General features: G+C 43.2%; 1 protein-coding gene across 3 annotated transcripts in view; it reads right to left on the bottom strand.

Moving 5' to 3' along the window:
• RREB1 (ras responsive element binding protein 1) overlaps positions 1 to 24,528 on the bottom strand; it is a gene marked incomplete at both ends in the record, with an annotated part of 70,964 nt that extends 46,436 nt beyond the window's left edge. For all 3 annotated transcript variants that reach the window (XM_080710085.1, XM_080710086.1, XM_080710087.1), the window contains 3 exons: positions 17,090 to 17,253; positions 18,452 to 18,541; positions 24,358 to 24,528. In XM_080710085.1, the coding sequence (XP_080566211.1) occupies positions 17,090 to 17,253; positions 18,452 to 18,541; positions 24,358 to 24,528 (425 nt within the window). The remainder of the gene's footprint in view (positions 1 to 17,089; positions 17,254 to 18,451; positions 18,542 to 24,357) is intronic.
• Positions 24,529 to 24,929: the final 401 nt, after the last annotated feature.

Below are 24,929 nucleotides of genomic sequence, written 5' to 3'. Positions count from 1 at the left end.
GGTGCAAAGGCACCTTCTAGTAATTCAGGTGTTGTTCACATTCAATCATGCTTGTCCAGGAGGCAAGTCCCACCAGCTGTGCCAGGGCGTGAAGGAAGGTTTGATGATGAGTAAGCAGCTGTGCTGACCGAACAGCCAGCATTCTCAGAAAAGCCTAGAAGCCCGCGGGGCATGAGGCACAAACCTGCTGTGGGACCGTGGCTGGGCTGCTTTCCTGGCTCAGGGTGCTTGGGGGAAATGCCCTGGGGCTGCACCCAGCCCATCCCTGCTAGACTCCATGCCCTCTCACTGGTACCGTGTGGCCAGTGGAGACAATGACAAAGTGAAACTCTGCACCTCAGTCCTGATACTGAGGAGTAATCCTGCTGTCACCCTCCAGCGAGCCGTCTGCACAGACCACATCCTCTATGGCCCGCTTCCTCCATGAGACATGCCTTTCCTGCAAGAGTTGGGCAGTGTGCCCCAGGACAAGGGATTTGTCTCTCTTACCTGATGAGTGGCACTCTGATGATGCCAGTGAAGAACAATGTTCAATTTTATTCAAGTTAGGAAACCTTAATTCGAAGTAGGGGTGCACCAGGGGCTAACTTTCATATTCCTTATTAAACGCTTTCTTATTAACAAACATTTCTGCCAGCCTCAAATCTGTGATCCTCCTGTCTCAGCCTCTCAATTACTGGGATTTCAAGGGTGGACCACGCTAAGCTTAAACACTTTCTAGTGCTATCTGTACTCCTAGTCCAGGGCATCTCTCTAACCCTAGTCCTCATACTGGACCACTATTTCTGTCTCTGGTCTCAGGTTCCTTGCAGTGTTTGGAGAAGGCAGTTCCTTTTCCATCTTAGTCCTGGGGTAACCTCAGCTTCATGGTAGAATGGAAACGCTGAAGTCACTTTGGCCTCAAGGGTTCCCCTTCGTGTTTCCTCAAGATGGCAGAAGCCTGCCATTCACATCTGTCTTCCCTTCGTGGGAGAGGAAGATGAGCATCTTCACAGCGGGACAGTGCTAAGTCACTGGATACCAGTTCTGCACCTTTTACGGATGAGGAATAAGTGAGATACTTAGGGTAGACCCTTCAAGATGGCTGCCTCATGCCAGCAGGAAAGTGAAGGTCACGGCTATAGTTGAAGGAGAGACGCATGGTGCTAAAGGAAAGGTGCCAGCACCCAGGGATACTGTATTATATTGTTTGAGTGCCAAAGAAGAACAGAGACAGAAGGAGAACCTCAACCAGACTGAAAATGACTATAAATGAATCTGAATAGAAACACCACCTGCCAAAAACAATGGGGCCAGTGGCCTTTTCAAAGACTGCAATGGTTTACAGCCATCTTTTATTTCAAATGAGATGGATGCAGGACACATGTAACTGTCTTCCAGAAATAACAGAATCAAATGATGTGCTCTGAGGAGAACAGCTCACGGTTCTACCAACAGCAACCCAGAGAGGGAGGTGAGCCCAGAAGAATGGCTTAGGATCTTGGCTGGGCCCAAAGCACTGCAGACCTCAGTTCTCCTGCCTATAAAATTGGAACAGCACTCCTGAGTGAGCTGGGTTATATAAGCATGAAAAATAATAACGAAGTGCTGACACCACATACCAATGAGCCCATTATGCAACAGAATCTCTGGTTTAAGGAAATACAAAATCCCTCTCCACTGAAGGCCAATAAACTCTCCATGAACGATCCTGTAGCCCTAAAAGCAGCAGCAAACAGCTCACAGGTGCATGCATACTCCAAAAGAGGAGTGAGGAGCCTGTGTCATAAATACACTGGCTATTATTTTTGTGCTTCTTGCTTACTTTTTAGAGGAATAGGGAGAGAGGGCAGAAGTTGCTGCTAATCGCCCTCAACAAATCAGAAAAACGTTGACAGTGAGTGGGCACGTTTGGCTGTTTGCTAGCACCAGCTTGTTCAGCCCAAACAGGTTGGACAGGTTGGATATTTAAACAAAGGCGGAAAAATGCAAGGTATAAAGCCCAACAAAGTGCTGCCCTGGAAATTATGTGCCTCCTCCTCCTCCTCTCTGTCTTTACTCTTTGCTAGTTTCATATTTTAAAACTAAACTGGACACAAATCAGGATTTGTTAAAAATTCACAGGATGTCAGACCAGTGGCATGGTGGGAGAGGAGACTGAGTATGTCAGACGTTACTCCTCGTCCTGCCCCCAAATCCATCCCTTGCCCGCTGTGACCTCATTTCCAGCTCTCATAACTGCCCAGCTATTCAAGTGTGGGCAGGCACGAGGCTCCAGGTTCTGGTGCCATCTGCCAGTTTTACCTGGTAAGACAGAAGCTTTTGAAATATTTCTAAATTCAAGCAAAATTTCTTTTGCATTTGCTTCATCTTTAGAAAGAAACAGACTAACACCACCTCTGCCAGAACAAACGAAAGCCTAAGTTACAAACATGAGCATCCAGAGAGACCAATGATAAAAACTAATTATGAGCCACATCACCAGTGTGAGAAGTAATGATATGACAAAAAAAGCCTGATTACTGTTAACACATCTCTGTGTGTGGGCAGTTTATAAGGGAGCTCTCTCTCTGGCATGATGAACTCCAACTAGTCTTTCAGAGAGAAATAAGTAAGCACTAGTCACATTTTTCAACTGTCAAAAACATAAATCAAGCCATACTGATTATTAAGGAGTACTACGGAAAACACTACACACACACACACACACACACACACACACACACACACAGAGTAAAAATGTTTTGAAAAACATCACATCTAACAAATCCCAAACAAGCTACACAAAAATTGTCAATTAAGATCGGTCAACTCTCAGCTTTGATGTTTTATGGTTTTCTAAAATCTTATTTGAATAATAAAATTATACAAGTCACTCTTGCTTTCGCCTACTCTTTTCTTCAGAGAATAATAGTAGCTTTCTACTGTTGCAGATTTCTAAAATGCAAAGTAAAAACCCTGCAAAAGATCACAGAATGTCTTCTCACAATATAAATGCAAACCCAAACCAAAAAACAGAATCATCGCAGAACCAGCAACAACAAAAAAGTAAGTATTCAGATAATAACGAGGATATACACGATTCAGAAATGGAAATTTAGGCATATGGCACACAGCTACTCTACGAAGCACTGTTACCAGACTCATTCTTAGAATGCAGCCTCTGTTACCTCCCTTGTTAAAGGCTACAGAGTCCATTTTCTTGCTTTTGTAAATCCATATGCTGAGCTGGTACCCAGAAGGGACTGCTGGGTCAAACATCTTAAGAAAGAAAGGAGAGGAAGTGAGCATCGACCCGATGAGCGCCCAATGTGAGCCAAGGGTTGGCGTTTAATCCTCGTAGCCGACTGTGAGTAAAAGGTTGCCGCTGTCAAAGATGAAATGGAGACTCTTGACAAGTCCATGGAGTATCCTCTGTCAGCTACAGCCAGAAAGGACAACCAAAGGCCTCAGAAGCAAAGCAGAAAGTGTCGTCTTTATTTAGACCACTACTGAAGTGAAAATAAAAGCATACAGCTCTTAAATATGGCCAATGAGATTTCAAGAAGGCCAAAAATGTTTAAATATTAATTCAACAACACCTTGTTGGGTAAGAACCTGATAATGTTAAGAGACGACACTGGTAACTTAAAACAATCTGTTGTGATAAACAGATTAGTCTATGTTTATTTTGGGGGGAAAACAATGGACTACTTGATGTGAACTCTCAAGAGAGTAAAAAGCATATTAAGGAGAACAATCAGAGAATTTCTTTTTTTCCTGGTTAAAAAGTTTTAACCTGCCAGGTGTGGTGGTGCACATTTGTAATCCCAGTAAATTTAGGAGGCTGAGACAGGAATATTACAAGTTCATGGCTAGCCTCAGCTACTAGGGAGGCCTTCTGCAACTTAATGAAACCGTATTTCAAAATAAAGAATAAAAAATAGAGCTGGGGGTGTAGCTTAGAGGTAGAATGCCCCTGGGTTCCACCCCCAGTTCTGCCAAAAAAAAAAAAAAAGATGAAAAAAAGAAAACATCGTATTAATAAGGTTTCAACCTCTGTTAAGGAAAAGTGTCCTGAACTTTACCAGAAATATGTCTATTTCAGTATGTAGAATACTAGATATGTAGCTGGGCATGGTGGAGCACACTTGTAATCCCAGCATTTGGGAGGCTGAGTCAAAATAGCCTCAGCTATTTTGCAACTCTGTGAGACCTTGTTTCAAAATAAAGAATAAAAAAATAGGGCTGGGGGTATAGCTCAGAGGTAGAATGCCCCTGGGTTCCATCCCCAGTACTGGGGGGGAAAAAGAATACTAGATATGCTGAAAATTGCTTTGATAGTTAGTACTGTCATCATGAAATTATCAAACAATAATATAAGATATATGCTCATGTGTGTGTGTGTATCTTTACTCAGTACTGTTCATATGTTACACTGTATGTACCATTAAAATGTACAGTTATCTAAGCAGAGAACTGCATGGGAGGACACAAAACATTTATGATCTTCTAGGTACAGCTAAATGTATCTAGATCCCCAGTGTGTTCCTGAAGGATATTTTACTCTGGTTGGTCTTTCCCCTCTAAATAAGATAGCCTGATTATAAATAACTAAATGTTTTTTTCTTTCCTTCGCCTTTGTATAGAACTATTAAAAGGGTCCAGTGTAGTGGTGTATCTATAGTCCTAGCTACCCAGGAGACTGAGGCAGAAGGATTACTTGAGCCCAGAAGTTTGAACCTAGCCTAGGCAACATATCAAGACTCTGGAGACAAGAGGTGAGGGTACTGTAAGGGAAACCACACATTCACAGTCCTGGGTAGGGTGACCCACGGAGATTTATCCTATAGCTAACTTCTTGCTAAATTAACTAGGATGATACCTTCTTCCTCTCAGAGGAACAGGAAAACAGATGAAAAGGCACCAGGTACTTATGAGACTCATTTCAACATGAGACTGGCTGAACCTCCATCTGTGAGGAGCAAAAGGTACCAGGACTGGTAGCATCATGTCCTCAGACACGTGATGAGAACATGATGGAAGTTTACAGGGCCTTCCTCTTGTTAGACGCTGAGGCAAAGAAGTAACTCTCCCCTGCTCTTGGAGACACTGTCTTGCCTCTGCTCCTCTTGTTTAATGCTGGCCACCTGTTCCAGATACCCAAGTTTAGTTGTGTGTGCCAAAGACGAGCTTAGTCTAAGCATCTGAGAGTAGCTTGCTAAATTCAGAGCCTCTGTGGCCTCATTTGTCATGGAGTAGGTCACATTTCTGTGCAGCTAAGATTTTCTTCAAGCATAATAGGAACACATAAGCCTCTGTTCCTGAAGACTATCTGTTATTCAGCAGCATCCTCGGGGCCTATGTCTCCTATTTTAGCAGCAGTAAAAATCATGCCCATCACATCAGGAAACAAAAGCCAGTGACAAAGCAAACACGACGTTCTAAAGCTCTACCTTCTCTGTGTTCACCTTTCTAATGACACTGAATGAAAACACACCCTGCTCTTCAGAGAAGTGGAGAGGCAGTCATGGGAGCTGACTCCACACCAGGGTCTTCAGCACATCCTCAAGCCTAACATACTCCCACAACTCTCTTTTTACCTCAAAATCTATAGTCTGTGAAATAAGGAACAAAGTGGAAATCAATTTCCTATTTTCCTAAGGCAGTTGTGGTCTGCAAAAATAAATTTTAAAAAATACTCACTTTAAATAGAGGATTTATTTCAAGTGAGGTCTGTTCCCACTCTTGTAAGTGTCACTTCATAGATCTGCAGCCCAGCACTTTTTGAAGCAAGTTTTGCAAATTGCAAGCTCGATGCCCTTTTTCCTACATGGAGCACCCCTGGCTCAGTTTCCCAAGTTTGTTTTGGAAGACAAGCACCACTCAATCCAAATTTTCAATGTGGGAGCAGCTGATAAAGAGTTCTGGGAAGTTAGAAGCTGGAGCAACAGTGATGTTTCCATGAAACATGTTTTGTACTTGATGGAAACCTATTATTTTGCACAGGAACTAAGCTCTGGCTAAAAGGGTTTGGGATAAGGATTTTCAAATTTCAAAAGCACAAGAATCCACAAACAAGGAAGTGATCATTTATAAACCTATACTTGACTTATTAATACATTTATTAAGGTCTTTTGCCCAAACTTTCTCAAAATAAGTTGGAATTAACATCACACTCATCTTCCTATTGACCCAAATACCATTACTTTTAAAGTAGTGTTGTTATGCCAGGCATGGTGGAAGAAACACTTGAGCCCAAGTGTTTGAAGTCAGCCTGAGTTTCATAGTGAGATCCTGCCTCAAAAATAAAGAGTTAGCTAGCTAAATAACCATATAAATTTGCTCACTAGAAAAAAAATAAAGAAGAAATAGGCTTTATCACAGCTTGAAAGAAACTATCAAAATGACTATAATATGACATGCTACTTCATTCTGGGACATTTATTTTACTTTACTAATGTAACAATCCTATTGAGGATTCTCTTATAAAACTAAGATAAAGGAAACGCTACAAAAAGATTGAATAGCTTTAGAAACATGGGTAAGAAACACTTATAACTACTTGCCAATGGAAATAAGAGTGAGGTGCTCTATTAAGAGTATCTCATTATCAGCTAAGAATAACCTGAAACTTAAAAAGGATGCAGTTCTCAGAGTCCATGTTTAATATGTATAATAAAGCCTTCTGAGTGTCTCAACAACAGAAATTCTGAGGCAGAGCCTGGACCTGCCGCACACAGTAAACATGAAAGGGCCAGGCACATCTGCAAGGATGTGCAATCATGGAGGAATACAAGTTCACACGTCTGCGTGGGCAGCCTTCAGAGCAGGGCTGAGCAGGTGAGGTAAGGGTGAACGGTGTGGTCCCCGAAGACACTAGGCAGATCAGCTTTGTGGAATCAAGCCCCTGGGGATGTGAAAATATATCTTTGGGGGTATGCAAAGTTGTGTAGGGCCTTGCACATGTTAAGAGCATGCACTACAACTAAGTTACATCCCCAGCCTGAGAGACGGGAATCTAGAAATCCATACAGGGAATCAAGCTACAGCAGAGGTTTTACCCAATTTTAACTCTTGAGGGTAAACACTGAAAATTATAGGAAACTGGGACAGTTGAGGGAGGGCCTAGAGCAGGTCATAAGCAAGACAGAAGGGACCCTGGGTCTGGGCTCCCTGGGTGCCCAGGGAAGCCTCTGTAGAGGTATGGCAAAGATTTTCTAGTTACTTGGCTCAGCTTTGGCCCTGAAGTCCCAGAAAAGGGAACGCCTAGGTACTAGTAAACACCAGCAGGTGCTCATGAAGTAGCAGCAGAAGAAGGGAAATGGGAAAAAAGAAGTCTGACCTCAAGCACCAAACTTAAAATCCAATGATTTCCTTCTACCCTTGTTGAAACCAGGGTTTTCCTTACTCTTTTTATTTCCTGTATACACACAGCCCAGGGAAGTTTTGGCCTCTAATCAGTGTAACACAGGTATGTAGTTGGGAGAGATCACAGCTCACTAATGGACTTGCAGATTCTGGACTGACTCCATCACAGCAAATAAATCTAACCCTACTCTCTGTGGCACATTTTTGTACGTGTTTTCACATTTTTATAATTTTTTTCAAAAGCACAGTTTCACTGACAAAGGAAGGTGGTGATGATTTTACTGTAGTTCACAAAAATAGAATGTTCTTTCAACCCATTATTTGTAATTTTCTGTAGGAAAGACAAAATAAATGTAGTATGATAGCCTCATACCATCCAAATAAAACTGTAAATTACAAGGCTTAAAATAGCAAAAAGCAAAGTTTAATAAAACCTCCCAATTTATTTTCAGGAATGGTATGAATATTTCCTTGGTATATTTTCCCTTCCTGGCACATACAACAGTAATTTATTTATATGTTTGTTTACTTTTGCAGTATTAAAGATTGAACCCATGCATGCTCTACTACTGAGCTACATTCTCAGGCCTTTATTTAAAAAAATTTATTTTAAGACAGCATCTTAAGCTGGCCTTGGTGGCACGTGCCTGTAACCACAGTGCTTGGAGGCTGAGATAGGAGGTATGCAGGTTCGAGGCTAGCCCCAGTAACTTAGTGAGACCCTATTCCAAAATAAAAAATAAAAAAGGCTGGGGTATAGTGTGGAAGTAAGTTGCCCCGAGGTTTTATCCCTAGTACAAAAAGAAAGCTGGGTTGGGGGGTTTGCTAGGGTGCTACTGAGGCTGGCCTTGAACTCTGACCCTTCTACTTTAGCCTCTTAAATGGCTAGGATTACAGGCAAGTACCACCATGCCCAGCTATATGTGCTACTTTAATAAGCATTCCCCTGCCCCAGTGGTGGTGCATGCCTATAATCCCAATACTTGGCGAGGCTAAGAAAGGAGGACAACAGGTTCAAGGTCAGCCTCAGCAATTAGCAAGATGCTCAGCAACATAGTGAGACCCTGTTTCAAAATCAAAACTAAAACAGGGTTAGGAGTGTAGCTCAGAGGTAGAACACCTCTGGGCTCAATCCTCAGTATCTCTCTCCATCCACACAAAGAAAGCATTATCTAAATGCTTTGCTTTTATTAATTAATTTCTTGCTACAATTTTCCCTAGAAAGCAGGCACAGATAACACTACATTTTACACATGAAATAACTGAGACACAGAGAAGTCAGTTAACTTGTCTAAGGTCACATAGCTCCCAATGGAACCTTTTCTTACAGACTGTCACTATAGTGCTTTCAGCTCTAATAATACAAACCTGGAAAAGCCTCCCACCTGGGACATATCCAAAGTATGCCGTAAACCTTCAGAACTCTACGTAGAATGCAACAAAAGCAATCACTACAGGTTAATGCACAGCTGTAAATGCCTGTATTCAAAAGAGAAGTTCCAGAACCGGGAGTGGTGGCCCACACTTGTAATCCCAGTAACTGTGAGGCTGAGACAGAATGATCTCAGATTCGAGGACAGTCTCAGTAAGTAGTGAGACTCTCACCCACCTAGAAAGATTGTTTCCAAATAAGATACGAAATCAGCCTAGGGGTGTAGCTTGAAGGTAGAATGCCTCTGAGTTCAATCCCTAGTACCTCAAAAGAGAAAAAAGAAAAAAAAAGGGGGGGTTCCCAATTCAACAATCCAATCTGAAAAAGAAGAGCAAATTAAACTTGAAGCTAGCAGGAGGAGGAAATAATAATGTCTAGGGCAGAAAATTAATGCAAGAGAAAAACAACAGGCGGCAATCAATGAAAGCAAACACTGGTTCTTTGGAAAGATCAATAAAATTGACAAATGTTTAGCTAGATTGACTAAAGAAAGAGAGAAGAATAAATCACTAAAACAAGAAATGGAAGAGAGCACAATACCTCTGATGTTACAAAACAGAAGGATTATTTGGGACACTATAAACACCTATATGTCAGATAATTTGATTAGATGAAATGTCCAAAATTCCTGGAAAGTCATGAACTATTGAAACTGACTCAAAAAGGAAAATAAAATCTGAACAGATCAATAATAAGACATTAAATCAATTAATTAAAAAAGCTATACAAATAAAAAGCCCTGGTTTCACTGGTGAATTCTGCCAAATGCTTAAGAATTAATACAAACTCAAATTTGTCACAAACTTTTCCAAAAAATAGGAGAGAATACTTCTCAGCTCACTGTATAAGGCTAATAGTATAATGATATCCAAACCAGACAAAGATACCACAAGAAAACTACAGGCTGATAGCTGTTCTGAATACAAACAAAAAACTCTTCAACAAAATACTGGCAAACCAAACACATCAACATGTGAAAATGATTATATACTATGACTTGGTAGTATTCCTATAAGGGATAGTTAGTTTAACATAAAAAACAATCTAACCATAGATATAAAAACAAATTTTTTTTTACAAAACCCAACATGTTTTCATCATAAATATACTCAATAAACTAGAAATAGAAAGGAACTTCCTCCAGTTGGTAAAGGGCATTTATGAAAAACCCACAACATATTTAATAGGGAAAGACAGCATGCTTTCTTCCTAAGATCAGAAACAAGACAAAACTGTCCATACTGTTAAGTTCTATTTAACACACTGTTTACTTTTATTTAACATTACACTGAAGATCTAATCAGGTCAGTCAGACACACACACACACACACACACACATTCTCATTCTCTCTCTCTCTCTCTCTCTCTCTCTCTCTCTCTCTCTCTCTCCATCCAGATAGGGAAATAAAAATTATATAAAAGTTATCTCTAGCCGGGCGTGGTGGCCACACTTGTAATCCCCGAGCTTGGGAGGCAGAAACAGGAGGATTGGGTAGGTTCGAAGCAAGCCACGCTGGCTTAAGAGACCCTGTTTCCAAATACAAAGTATAAAATAGGTCTGGGAGCGTAGCCCAAAGGTAGAAGGGCTTCCAGGAGCCCCAGTACCACACACACACACACACACACACACACACACACACACACACACACACACAAAAGTTACCTCTATTTGCAAATGCTATAATCTTGTGCTTGATTCTTAAGGAATCAAATAAATGAGGTAAGTAAATTACAGGAAACAAAAAATCAGTATAGAAATTTGAATGTATATCTATCCACAAGCAATGAATAACCAAAATATAAAACCAGAAAACAATTCCACTTATAATATCCCCAAAAGAAATAAAAAAGAAATACTTTTATATACAGACTTGGACTCGTGCCATTTACTACACGAAGAAATAAAATACTTTTTTTGGGGGGGTAGTACTGGGAATTGAATCCAGGGGCATTTCACTTCCAAGCCTACACCCCTAGCCCTAATTTTTTATTTTTTATTTTGAAGCAGGGTCTAAGTTGCGAAGGGCCTCGCTAAGTAGCTGAGGCTGGCCTCGAACCTTTTATCCTCTTGTCTAAACCTCCAAGTGTGGGATTACAAGCCTGTGCTACTAAACCTAGCATCTTTCCTCTTTCCTCTTAAAAATATCAGACAGGAATATGTTTAACAAAAATAAATACAAAGCTTGTGCTCTGGAATCCCTAAAACATTGTTGAAAATATCTAGGAGACCTAAATAAATGGAATAATATCCTGTGAGTCAACATGTTGGTGAATGCTTAGAGTCTCAGTACTTGGAAGGCTGAGACAGGAGGACCATAGATAGGTTCATGGCCAGCCTCAGCTACTCAGTGAGGCCCTCTGCAATTTAGTGAGATTCTGTTTCAAAATAAAAATATAGGGCTGGGAGTATAAGTCAGAAGTAGAAATTTCCCTGGGTTCAATCCACAGTACAAGAAAGAAAGAAAGAAAGAAAGAAAGAAAGAAAGAAAGAAAGAAAGAAAGAAAGAAAGAAAGAAAGAAAGAAAGAAAGAAAGAAAGAAAGAAAGAAAGAAAGAAAGAAAGAGAGAGAAAGAAAGAGGAAGGGAGGGAGAGGAAGAGGGAGAGGGAGAGGGAGGGAGGGAGAGAGAGAGAGAGAGAGAGAGAGAGAGAGAGAGAGAGAGAGAGACAGACAGACAGACAGACAGACAGACAGACTCCATGTACTTGGGTTAAAAGATTTGATATTGTTAAGATGGCTGCATCCCCCAACTGACCAGATTGAATGCAGTTCAAAGGGCAAAGAGAATGGCTCATCAGGATTGAAATTTGTATTAGAAAAGGCAAAACCTTTGTAAAAATTCTTTAAAGTATATCTTTTTTTAGGAGTGGCACTGGAGATTGAACCTAGATGCATTCTACCTCTGGGCTACACACTCAGCCCTATTTTATTTCTGATTTTGAAACAGAGTCTTACTAAGTTGTGGGGGTCTTGCTAAATTGCTGAAGCTGGCTGCAAACCTGAGATAATCCTGTCTCAGCCTTCCTAGTACTGGGATTATAGGCATGTGCCACCATAGCTGGCTCGAAAATATTTATATCTTTTATGAAATTATACTATATCTCACATTTAGTTTATACTGAGAAATCTAGAGACTTTAAATTATCACAGCATTATTTTAGAAACCTAAATAACAATAGATAATTATTACCATGGGCCAGAAACTGTGTGCTAAATTTATTATCTTCTCATCCCCATCTCAATTTAGAAATCTCACTTTAGGGGTGGGATTGTGGCTCAGTGGTAGAATGCATGCTTAGCATTGTGCAAAGCCCTGGGTTTGAAACTGAGCACCCCCAACAAAAGAGGATACATTTTAAAAATCTCATTTGAAGATGGAGAAACTATGGTTCAAAGAGATTAACTAACTCACCAATGACCAAACATTTAGAAATGGCAATACAAATTTGAATTCAGGTGCCTTGATTCCCAAATCAGGAAACAGTGTGATGCCAGTATGTCCAAAGTGTATCACTAGTGGCTCATAAAATTAGTTTAGGTGAAATAAACTGGACCACATCATCTTAGTAATCATATATAAGCAAATAAAGCTAATATGGCAATTATACAAGAGCAAAGAAAGGTTTTCTTTTGAAATAAATATGTAAAAAATGTTGCTTAATTTTTAAAAAAAGCAATACACTAAGTAGGAAGGAAAAGAGGAAAAAAATCAACTTTATTTTCGGAAGTAAAGCTTGGTCTCTTTTCTCTTTTTCTCAGTTCTCAATGTTTCTGAAACACATGTTGTTTTTTTTAAAATGTTTAAAAATCTGTTTTAACTGCTCAGAATATAACACGAACACTCTTTAAAGTATACTTCCTGAGGCGAATCCCCCCCCCACCCGAAGGACCCCGTGGTCCGTGCCCCCTGGCCCCAACCCTGGGCGGGTGGGCTGGAGCTTGCGGGGTTCCCCTAGGCGACCCCCTCTACCCGGAAAGACCCCATGGTCTGGGCTCCCTGGCCCCGACCCTGGGCGGGTGGGCAGGCGCTGGTGGGGCACCCCTAGGCGAACCCCTCTCCACCCTGAAGGACCCTGTAAAAAAGGAAAAGAAAAAGAAAAAAGGATAATATCGGAGAGGGATCAAGGAGGCCGTGGCGGATGCCAGGATACTGGAGATGCAGACAAAACTTATCCAAATGAACTGGAATTACTGGAAAAATTCCCTGCTAAGGAGGACTGCTTCTTCTCTACATTGTTAAGAATCTTGGACATCACCTGTAAGGAGAGAGACTTTAGCAGAGACCAAGGAGAAAGGCGGTGCTGAAAGCGGTCTCCCCGTTGGTGGTGGAGACTTGTATTCAGGAGAAGCAGAAATCGGAGCCTACCAACCTTATTTTTTTTTTTTTCTTGGAGAAATTACACCAAAGGTTGAATGCTACCATTGTGCATGCTTAGGAAGACTGGACAACATTTAGAGTGGAAAAAGAGCTTGGGAAAGATTTGAAATGGTGGAGGCAGTGGCAATGGCAGTGGCCAGTACTCAGGGGAGGCAGAAATCTGATGTATTACACCTGGAACCTTTGAAGTAATGACCCCAGAGGCAGAATGCTACCACCACCACGCACCCTCGAGAACGTGGGACAAACAGTTGGCCGAAGAGGGTGCTTGGATTAGAGCCTGCAGAGGGGTGAGGCTGGCGACGGACACAGCAAAGCTGGGATCGGAGCCTGCCGTGAGCAAGGCCAGTGCTGTGCTGGAGCCTCCGAGGCCGGGATCAGAGCATGTTGAGGGGTTAGGCCGGTGCCGGGGCCACTGGCTGGCATCGGAGCCTTCCGTGAGGCAAGGCCGCTATTGAGGCCTCCGAGGCCGGGATCGGAGCCTGCTGAGGGGTTAGGCCGGTACTGGGTCCAGCGAGGCCGGGATCGGAGCCTGCCGAGGGGTTAGGCCGATGCTGGGCCCAACGGCTGGCATCGGAGCCTTCCGTGAGGCAAGGCCGCTATTGAGGCCTCCGAGGCCAGGATCGGAGCCTGCTGAGGGGTTAGGCCGGTACTGGGGCCAGTGAGGCCGGGATCGGAGCCTGCCATGAGGCAAGGCCGGTGCTGGGGCCTCCAAGGCCGGGATCGGAGCCTGCTGAGGGGTTAGGCTGGTGCTGGGGCCAGCGAGGCCAGGATCGGAGCCTGCCGTGAGGCAAGGCCAGTGCTGGGACCTCCGAGGCCGGGATCAAAGCCTGCTGAGGGGTTAGGCCGGTACTGGGGCCAGTGAGGCCGGGATCGGAGCCTGCCATGAGGCAAGGCCGGTGCTGGGGCCTCCAAGGCCGGGATCGGAGCCTGCTGAGGGGTTAGGCTGGTGCTGGGGCCAGCGAGGCCAGGATCGGAGCCTGCCGTGAGGCAAGGCCAGTGCTGGGACCTCCGAGGCCGGGATCAAAGCCTGCTGAGGGGTTAGGCTGGTACTGGGGCCAGTGAGGCCGGGATCGGAGCCTGCCATGAGGCAAGGCCGGTGCTGGGGCCTCCAAGGCCGGGATCGGAGCCTGCTGAGGGGTTAGGCTGGTGCTGGGGCCAGCGAGGCCAGGATCGGAGCCTGCCGTGAGGCAAGGCCAGTGCTGGGGCCTCCGAGGCCGGGATCAGAGCCTGCTGAGGGGTTAGGCCAGTGCCGGGGCCACTGGCCGGCATCGGAGCCTTCCGTGAGGCAAGGCCGCTATTGAGGCCTCTGAGGCTGGGATCAGAGCCTGCCGAGGTGTTAGGCCAGAGCCGGGGCCAGTGTGGCTGGGATCGGAGCCTGCCGTGAGGCAAGGCCGGTACTGGGGCCTCCGAGGCCGGGATCGGAGCCTGCTGAGGGGTTAGGCTGGTGCTGGGGCCAGTGGGGCTGGGATTGGAGCCTGCTGTGAGGCAAGGCCGGTGCTGGGGCCTCCGAGGCCGGGATCAGAGCCTGCTGAGAAGTTAGGCCAGTGCTGGGGCCACTGGCCAGCATCGGAGCCTTCTGTGAGGCAAGGCCGCTACTGAGGCCTCTGAGGCCTGGATCGGAGCCTGTCAAGGGGTTAGGCCGATGCCGGGGCCATCAGCTAACATCGGAGCCTGCCGTGAGGAAGGCCGGTGCTGGGGCCTCTGAGGTCGGGATTGGAGCCAGCTGAGGGGTTAGGCCAGTGTCGGGACCAGCAAGGCCAGAACCAGGGCCTCCCATGAGGCAAGGCCGCTGCTTGAGCCAGCGAGGTCTGGATCAGGCCACTGGGTAGACAGGCCACAACTGGGGCCGTCAAGAGTGGAATCGGTATTTGCAACACGGCATGCACAGAGAAATATTGCAGAAAATTAAAACCAGATACTTCCCCTAATCAGCAATAAGTAGGAGGAAAGGGGCAACAGGAAGTGGTCGAACTATAGAAAGGGTTCTACAGTGAAGTAATTAAGGTGACCAATCAGAGGGTATGGAATAGGGGAGGATGGAGCCTCTTTAAAACGCAGGAGGTACATAAACATGTATCAAAATTAATCACCAAACAAGCATGGGATCGAGAGAGGGGGAGGGAATGGGATGGGGGCTGGATGAGGGCTAATTGGATAATGTGTGCTTGTATATCCTCTCGAGTCTTATATTCCAATGTGATGTATGATTACAATGCACCAATAAAAATAAATTAAAAAAATAAAGTATATTTCCCATTCATTCATCAGCAGCATATGTGTGTGTGTGTGTGTGTGTGTGTGTGTGTGTGTGTGTGTGTGTGTGTGTGTTTTACTAAGGGTGGAACCCAGGGGCTTTTCTACCTCCAGGCTATACTCCCAGACCTATTTTATACTTTATTTGGAAATGGTCTCACTAAGTTGCTGAGAGCCTCACTAAGTAGCTGAGGCTGGCTTCAAACCTGTGCGAGCCTCCTGTGTCAGCCTCCCAAGCGCTGGGATTACAAGCGTGTGCCACCACGCCCGGCTATCAGCAGTTCTTAAATATGCCTTCCCTGGTCTATTTGGTGGCTTATGCCTATATCTCAGCATTCATGGGGCTGACACAGGAGGATCACAGGTTCGAGGACAGCCTCAGAACTTAGCATGGCTCTTAGCAGCTTAGTGAGACCCTGTTTCAAAAGAAAAAAAAAAAGATAGTAAGAGGACATAGTTTGGAGATCAAATGCCCCTGGGCTCGATCAATGCTAGCCCACTCCAAAGTAAACATCTTTCTCACTTAAAAAATAATTTCTAGTAGGGTGTGATGACGGACACTTGTAACATTTGAGAGGCTGAGACAGTAGGATCCTGGTTTGGGGCCAGCCTCAGCTACTTAAGTGAGACCCTTTGCAACTCAGTGAGACCCTGTTTCAAAATTTAAAAAAATAGGGCTGGTGGTGTAGCTTGGAAGTAGAATGCCCCTGGGATGCATCCATAGTACTAAAATAATTAATTAATTTTCTCTCAGCATTTGGGAGGCTGAGAAGGAGGATCACGGTTCATGGACAGCCTTAGCTACTACTTAGTGAGAGGCCTTCTGCAACTCAATGAGACCCTGTTTTAAAATAAAAAATAGGGCTGGGGGTGTTGCTTGGATGTAGAATGCCCTGGAATCCATTTCCAGTACTACAGAAGAAAGAAAGAAAGAAAGAAAGAAAGAAAGAAAGAAAGAAAGAAAGAAAGAAAGAAAGAAAGAAAGAAAGAAAGAGTTTCCTCATATTTCATCAGATTTCATTTTTCTCCATTTTATCCCATCTTCCTTGAAGCTCCAGGACTAGGACTAGGTCACTTAATTGTTTACTCAAAGGCCCCAGGAATTTATATTTTTGCAAGAAAAAAGGTCTTTATGGAATCTGGAACGCACATGCAAATATTTTTCCAAAGGGCATGTTTATGTAAAGGTTTCTCTCATTATACATAAGCTGCCTACCTCTGGTACTCAAACAAAAAAACTCTGATCTGCAGCTGGGCGTGGTAGTGCAAGCCTATAATCCTAGTTACTCTGGAAGTTGAGGCAAGAGGACCACAAGTTCAAGGCCAACCTGTGCAATTTAATGAATCCCTGTCTCAGAATAAAATAAAATAAAAGGACTGGGGATGTAGCTCAGTGGTAGAGTGCTTGCCTAGCATGTGAGAGGCCCTGGGTCCAATTCCCAGTACCCTGCCTCCTCAAACTGCAGTTGGCACAGAGGCAATGACTTTTATCCTGAAGAATTCTGAAGGAAACAGAACTAGCTCAGGTACATATGTTGCCCACATCAAAATATTTCTGATACCCTGAGATGGTATGAATAGGCAAATAAAACCTCTCTAGCTTTTCTCTTGAGGACCAGGGCTTTTTGAGCCTTCAGGTAAGATCTCCAATGTTTCCGAGATGCCAGCCACCTGAGGCAAAAGGTACATTACCCACCTGTGCATGTTCCCATTGGTGGTGAAAGACTGCCCACACACAGTACACTTGTAAGGCCTCTCGCCAGAGTGCACCAGCATATGGCGATCCAGGGAGCTGGCAGAACTCAGTGACTTCCCACAGATGCTGCATGAGTGGTCGGCTCCTCCAGTGTCTGTGTTGTGCTGTAGAAAGCAATCACTGCAGTGTTACTTGAAAAGACTGGCAAAGCCTTAGCTACTAGGAAATACAGATCTAGAGCTTTTAAAAAAACAGTAATGTTTTTGGCTTTTTTTTTTTTCTTGGCTATAGTTTCATTTTTAAGTCTCTACCCCACGAGTTAAAATATATCAGGAAGGTAGGCAAATATCTGTTTTGTATGATCTTTCTCTATTCTTGTGTGTGAGTGTAAAACAGTTTGGTACTCAGAGAGAGGTAAGGTCTTTACAAGTCTTTCTTTGAAAAATATAGATTAACTGCCTACACATATTAACTCCGATAAGCAGAAGAAGTCTTAACTATGCATTAAATATGTGAAACAGGGTTCTCTCACTGAGAGTCCACGTCCCTTCTTAAAGTCTGATGACTCAGGCTTGCTGTTAGAGAAAGAGAACTGAAAACTGCACAGAGTAGTTTTGACTTCTGAAATATGGTATGGAATACTTCTATTCAAAGCCAAGTTACTCCAGTGACTTGGTATTATGCTGCATGCTACAATTTTAAGAGATCATCAGTCATTCACTGTCTTGTACTTACCAGTAGTCCCTCATGAATCAGCTGTGGCAGGAGAGGGAGAAAAATAAATCTCATAATAAAGAAAAACAATCCCAAATTGAATAAATTCATAGCTGCATGATGTAAATTTATACCAATATAAAGAATAGGGATTGCTATCTATAATCGCTTGTTATCATAAGGAATTCAAGTCATATCTGATAAAAAAATGTCTTGTTTATATAAGTGGTCAGTTAACTAGATGTTTATTAAATTTGGAAAAGGTATTTTATGCTGATCTGGGCTCTCACAAGTTGCACAGTAAATGAACACATAAAAATTACTTTGTGCCAGGCATGATGGCCCACACCTGTAATCCCAGTACTTGGGAGACTGAGATATGAGGGTTTCAGGTTTGAGGACAGCCTGAACAAGTTGTGATACTCTCATCAACCACGTGAGACCCCGTTTCAAAATAAAAATAAAATAGGACTGGGGGTGTAGCTCAGAGGTAGAATGCCCCTGGGTTCCATCCCCGGTACCAATAAAAAAAATTTCATAACTTCCCTCAAGATCATAAAACAGTAAATCAAAATCCACTAGATTCAAATCACCTTGCCCTGTTAAGAAAGAATAACTTAAAATAAAAATACAGAAGTATAAGCTAACCTGACGAATGTGCATAGTCAACTGGTGCTGCGTTGTGCAAATCTTTTCACACAGGGGGCAATTGTAGGAAGACTTTTCTTCTTTTGTTTCCTAAAAAGAGATTAAAACTAAAGTTGAATTTCAAGTCACAATAAACTAGAGCCTTCTATTCCTGTAATATGCCCCTGTATCTTAAGAGCGGCTCTATGCAGCTGAGAGCACTGGACCAATCCGTCCAGGTGTCCTCAGTTTCCTCATTTTTAAGTGGAGAAAAATAAAAGCACAACCACACTGTGTTGAAATGCAGATTAAACCAGTGAACTTGAGATTGAAGCACTGTGACAGTGTGGTACAGGTAAGTGCTCAATAAATATCACTGTTTTATGATACATGTGATAATTAATTGTCAGTGATGGTTTTCAAAAAAGGATCAAGTCACTAATTGCTCAGCAAGGGAAGGAATACATTTCTTTCCAAGACCCAGACAGTCTCCAGGCACTGTTCTCTACCAAGTCTTGAGACCCCACTCTCCTAGCTCTCCCCACCAAAAAAAAAAAACATTTAAGAGGTAATGAAGTTCTTCCACTCCTGCCGGGTTCAGGGAGGCTGAGGCTAGAGGATCTCAGAGTCCAGCCCAGTCTGGACAATTTAACTAGAACCTGTCTCAAAACAAATAGCAGAAAAGGGTGGGGCATAGCTCAGTGGTTGAGTACCACTCAGATAAATCAGGAAGGCAGGCAAGCAGGCATCGCCCATGGCAGGAACCCGTCGTGCCCAATGGGTATAACATGGTTCCTTCTCCCACTGTTAAGCTCTGCTGGACATGGTTCATAAATATGAAATGAGACGAGTGCTATCCCTATCAAAACCTTGATAGGAATGATAATGCAAACTGAAGACTTCCATACGGGGCAACAAAGAACCAGCTCACTACTTGGCAAAGTGTCTCATTTTATGCTCCTTCAAAACAGAGGACAATCTTCCTTCAAGTAATATGTTTTAAATTTTTAAGAAAAAGGCCAACCTCCTTTACTAACCTTTCTTTTTTGTACTAAGGACTGAACCCAGGCGTACTTCAACTCTGAGGTATACTTCCAGCTCTTTTTATTTTTATTTTGAAACAGGGTCTAAGTTGCTGAGGCTGGCTATGAACCTGTGATCCTCCAGTCTCAGCCAAGTATTAGGATTACAGGCAAGCACCAGGAAACCCAGGACTAACCCTTTAATAAAAAAAAAAAAAAAAAAAAAAAAAAGTTCTTCTTTCTAGATAATTCAAAGAGAATTGCTAGGATGTGCCTCTTCGTCATGGTCTCCTTATCAACATAGTCCCTAGGTACCATGGGTCTCTGTCTCTGTTCCCAAAACTAACTGACTAACTGGATCCAGCCTTGGACACCTCTGCCAGGAACTAGGGATAAGGGTGCTCAGGGACTGCCATCAGTAGGTTATCACCTGGAAGTTAAACCAAGCTCTCAACATACTAGATCAGAATCACTTGCGGGGGGAGGTAGGAGACGTGTGAACACTAGAAATGTGTTCATTTTATAAGTATCTCAAAAGACACTGACATGAAGTCAGGAGCAGCAGTGCATGCCTGTAATCCCAGTACTTGGGAAGCTGAAGATAAGAGGATCACAGGTTCACACCTAGCCTCAGCAACTTGGTGAGACCCTCTGAAACTTAGTGGGATCCTGTTTAAAAATAAAGAATAAAATAGGGCTGGGGCTGTAGTTCAAAGATAAAATGCCCCTAGGTTCAATCCCCAGTAGGAAAAAGAAAAGAAAAGAAAAAGATACTGACATAGATCAAGGTTTGGGGATAATTAACTTATTAAATTTGGTGATTATGAGTGCTTCCATTGAGAATTCAATTCAGATAGACTTGAGAGGGGGGTCACACTTAACACTATGGCAAAGTCAAGCCATGAGAAAGCAGTTGGGGAAAATGTTAGTGCTAACGGAAATGGGAGGCCAGGTGACCTCAGAGAGGAGGGGAGGGCAGGGGTCTGGGGCTAGATTCTCTGGACATCATTTCCTATCTTCAAGCCATCTTTTAACAGATCTCTTTTTACCTGTACTCATTTGAGAGAGTTTCTGCAAATGATACCAATGATTGAGCACTTACCATGTGCAAGCTCGGAATATACAGATATACGAGTTGGTTTCCCCCCCACAACCACTAAGAGAGAGCCGCTATTATGAATCCCATTTTCTAGATAGGAAACTAGAGTACAGAGGGGCAAGAAACCTTCCCCAAACCAGAGAACAATTAAGACGCAGACGACACAGATTAAATCTCAGGTCGGCTGCCTCGCGGCCCATGCCCTCAACTACAATGCTATATGAAGTTTGACCAAAAGAGGACTAACTCCAAGGCACAGAAAGAAAACATCCTGTGGTTGCTCATGAGATGATGAAAATAAAAGTCACCCTGAACACTATAAAAACAAATGGCACCATAAACCAGATGGGTGAAGTGAATGAATGATGTCTAGTTCATAGCTGCTCTTTCTTCTCTTCAGAGATTAGCAAGACACATTTAAACAATTCGCCCTTTTTTCTAATCCGTGAGTGGGCCTGCAAACTAGGTATGCCAGTCACACATATTTCTGATCCTTAACATTTGAAAGGATTAAGGATATGAATTCTAAGAAAGTATCCCAGAGACATTAAAAAAAAAATCCTGGTCTTATCCAGTTATTCATATACTTGTAGTCCTTTTAGGGGTGTCATGGGGAGAGGGGTCATGTCTTCTCATTCCGGTTTTATAACTAGTCAGATGGAGCGGGCCAACAACCCCACAAATAAAAACAAAAACAAAAGCAAGAAAAGAAGAACACTTGCTAGAGTAATGAGGGATATCTCACAATAGACCAAGAACTAGAATTAAGTCCAGTCTCTAGGCACTTTGGAATACTTTATATTAAAAAAGTTTAAAGACAAAGCTGGACATGGTGAAAAATGCTTCTAATCCCAGCATTTGGTAGGCTGAGACAGGAGGATCTCAGTTCACAGACAGCCTCAGCTATTCAGTGAGGCCTTTTGCAACTCAGTGAGACCCTGTTTTGAAATAAAGAATAAAAAATAGGGCTGGGGGTGTAGCTCAAGGTAAAATGCCCCTGGGTTCCATCCCCAGTACCTCAATCAATCAATCAGTAAATTTAAAGACAAATTCACTAATGTTATGTAAATAAACACTAAAAAGCCAAATCTAAACAGGCATGGTGGGGCATGCCTATCATCCTAGTACGTGGGAGTCTGAGACGAGGATTGTAGGTTCAAGGCCAGCCTCAGTGATTTTAGTTCCTGAAACCCTCAGAAACTTAGACCCTGTTACAAAATTAAGAAGGGGTGGGAGTATAGCTCAGGGATAGATTGAACAGAGTTCAACCTCAGTACCTCTGCCCCCTCTCATGGAAAAAAAAAAAGTCCAAGCTGTAAGCTGGGTCTAGTATTGCATGCCTGTAGTCCCAGTTACTGGGAAGGCCCAAAAAATCACTTCAGCCCAGGAGTTTCAGATCAACTGGGACAACACAGTGAGACCTCTAGCTCAAAAAAAAAAAAAAGAAGAGGAGGAAGAAGAACAAGAAAGAAATGAAAATTGTCTTGTGTTCACCTTGAAGTAGACACCAGATCCACTCTGCAGGGGCTCATGGGACTCACTGATATTGACTCTAAGGTTGTTCATTAACTGCTGCCAAACTTGAAGCTGGCAACAATGCTGTGCTGACCATATAGGCCCAGAAAATCCAAAGCGGTCTGGGAAGAAGTCGGTAGACTCAGATTCAACTTTTAAAAGCAAACTAGATAGAAAAGAAAGCATCATGATACCAGAAGAAACCTACTAGTGAATTAATCCAATTGTTGCAAAGTGCTAGTGGGGCAAGCACACTTCCTGAGCTGAAAGATAAAATTAGCAGCTCAGGTGATAACAAACCATTCCATAATGAAGCAATCTGGTACTCCTGTTAGCATCCAGCTGTGCCTACTCTGTCCTGGAACTCTGCTCTGGATGCTCTGGGACTCTGGCCTCCCTCCAACCTCCTGTCCAGTTCACAGGTAAGGAAGATGCTTCCTTTTCCCCTGTACTCTTTCCCCACTGCATTTATTTCCTTAAGTTAGGAACTGTATTTAGAAGGCCACATCTAGCCTAGACCTCCCTTGCAAAAATGAAGCTGGGAACTCTGGAGGAGAAAAAATGGTGGGTAACACATGGCCCAGATACACTGGCCCATTTTCTTCCTTGCACCCAGAGAACAACCTCCACTCAGCATGCAGGAATGGTAGGGACTGCAGTGTCTTACAAGGCCCTAATTACTGTCTCTGAACAACTGGGAAGAAACTGGAGCTGGAACGTGGATCAGCCCTGCCTGTGCCAGGGCAGTCCTGTGCTATTAAAGACAAGCTCTAGCCCACACTCCGGTCATTCCCGGTAGAGCAGAGAAAGCTGAGGACAATAACCTCATCTGTCTTATTCATCCCCAAATGCTTGGCACCTGGCACAGTAATCAGCTGGAAGTAAGAGCTGAGCATATATTGTTACATGGATTGATGGATGGAGAGATGCACAGATAGATGGATGAATATACAGGCACATGGGAATGGAAATAAACCTTTTCTCAGAGCTAGTGCTCCTTCTCGACTCAGGCCACAGTCACATAGGCTGAGTATTTTCTCAGGTACCCATAGGAAGAAAGGCACGCGTAGGCAAGGGAAAAAAGAGAGAGAGAAAAGTATCAGTGCTCCAATCCACAAACATCACTAATCCTGCTGAGTCCTCACCCTTGAGCAAGCTGTAGAAAAACGAAGTCCCACACACTGTTGGTGGGATTTGGGGCTGGTTCCATGCTTCCTGGAGGGCAAACTGTATGAAGCATTAGTTAAGGCTCTACTTCTGAGAATTTATAGAAAACCACCAAAGATATGGCTCAGATAATTCTAGATAAAGACGGTCATAGAAGAATTAGTAATAAAAAAGAAAAGTTAATTTGCAAAAGTACAACAGGTTTGATTTTTGTCTATTCCTTGGCTCCTAGAAAAACTCAAAAGATTATCTCTTTGTTTTATTATAAACCTTATAAACTCATTAAACCAGTAAACACAAAGAGATCTATTCATACTATATGAATTCAGAGAATTGAGAATTACCCATCCTCTACTTCCTTTATTCTCCAACATGTTGTTACCATGATAGCAATGACTTTTCTTTTTCTTTCTTTCCTTTTTTTTTTTTTTTTTTTTGGTACTGGGATGGAACCCAGGGGCTTTCTACCTCCAGGCTACACTCCCAGACCTATTTTATATTTTATTTGGAAACAGGGTCTCACTAAGTTGCTGAGAGCCTCAATAAGTAGCTGAGGCTGGCTTCGAACCCGTGTGATCCTCCTGTGTCAGCCTCCCAAGTACTGGGATTACAAGTGTGCGCCACCACACCCGGCTTTAGCAACCACTTTCCTATGGAGCCAAACTCTGCACTTTCAAAAATGGAAAGTTGAACAGAAGTCCCTGAAATAGGGCTTATTTGCTACCTAATTGGAATACAGGGGGGAAAAAAATCCAGGAAGTGGCTTTCAAAAGCAAATCAACCAACTGTGTTAAAAAGGAAAGAAACCACATCACAACAGAAGAATCAGTCAAGTTCATTGCTTTGACTATCATGTGAAGAGAACCGCGTTTAAATCAAATCATGAGACGAAAAATAAAGGTGCTTTCACCCACACTGACACCACAGGCAAGGAAAATTTCCCCCATGAAACGAAACTGACAGAAGCTATAAAAATTTATTCCTGAAAAATGATGAGCCCTCTGAGTGTATCTATTTTTTTGGAACACATCTGAAATTTTGTCTTGGGGAACTGGAGAACTTCTCCCAATATTCTCATAAAGTGGACACACTGGATGCTATTACCACCCAGCATGGATGCTTACCTGGTTTCTTCTGCCAATCCTATTTGGTCCTGGAGGCTTCACAGGGGACCTGATGCCCTGGGGGCTCCCGCCATTCTCTGCGACGTTCCCTACACTCATTACCGCTGACATCATGGTGTTGATGGAAGACAGGTCTGAGCCTTCCAAGCCAACAGGCGAACTTGACGTCATTGGGACAGGGGTTTATGCTTCTAAGAAGCCTCTGTCATAGAACTGAAAACCGGAAATTTCTGATGTGATCACAGGGAAGTTTAGGTTTCTGTCATAGCCAGGTGTTCTGTCTGGCCATGGTTACCATAGCTGTAGGCTGAGTCAAAAACACTCAATACCCTCCTTCTAGTTCAAACCCATATGCACAATGGTGCCCATGACAATAGAAGCTTTCATTTAAAGACATCTCGCCATACCAAAGACTAACCACAAACCTCCTTCGCTTTCTGAGTATAAGATACCAGCAGACTCAAGGCATCTAAGGCAGGTTTCTTCACCTTCCCTGATCTTTTCAAGGTGATGTGATTTCAAGGATAAGCCAACAGTGAGGAAACCCAACGGGCTGCCAATTGGCTAGTGTG

The sequence above is a fragment of the Muscardinus avellanarius genome (assembly GCF_963383645.1).
Source record: "Muscardinus avellanarius genome assembly, chromosome: 14".
Lineage (NCBI taxonomy): Eukaryota > Metazoa > Chordata > Mammalia > Rodentia > Gliridae > Muscardinus > Muscardinus avellanarius.
Note: the sequence above shows the minus strand (reverse complement) of the source record. Positions and strands in the feature narration are given on the sequence as shown.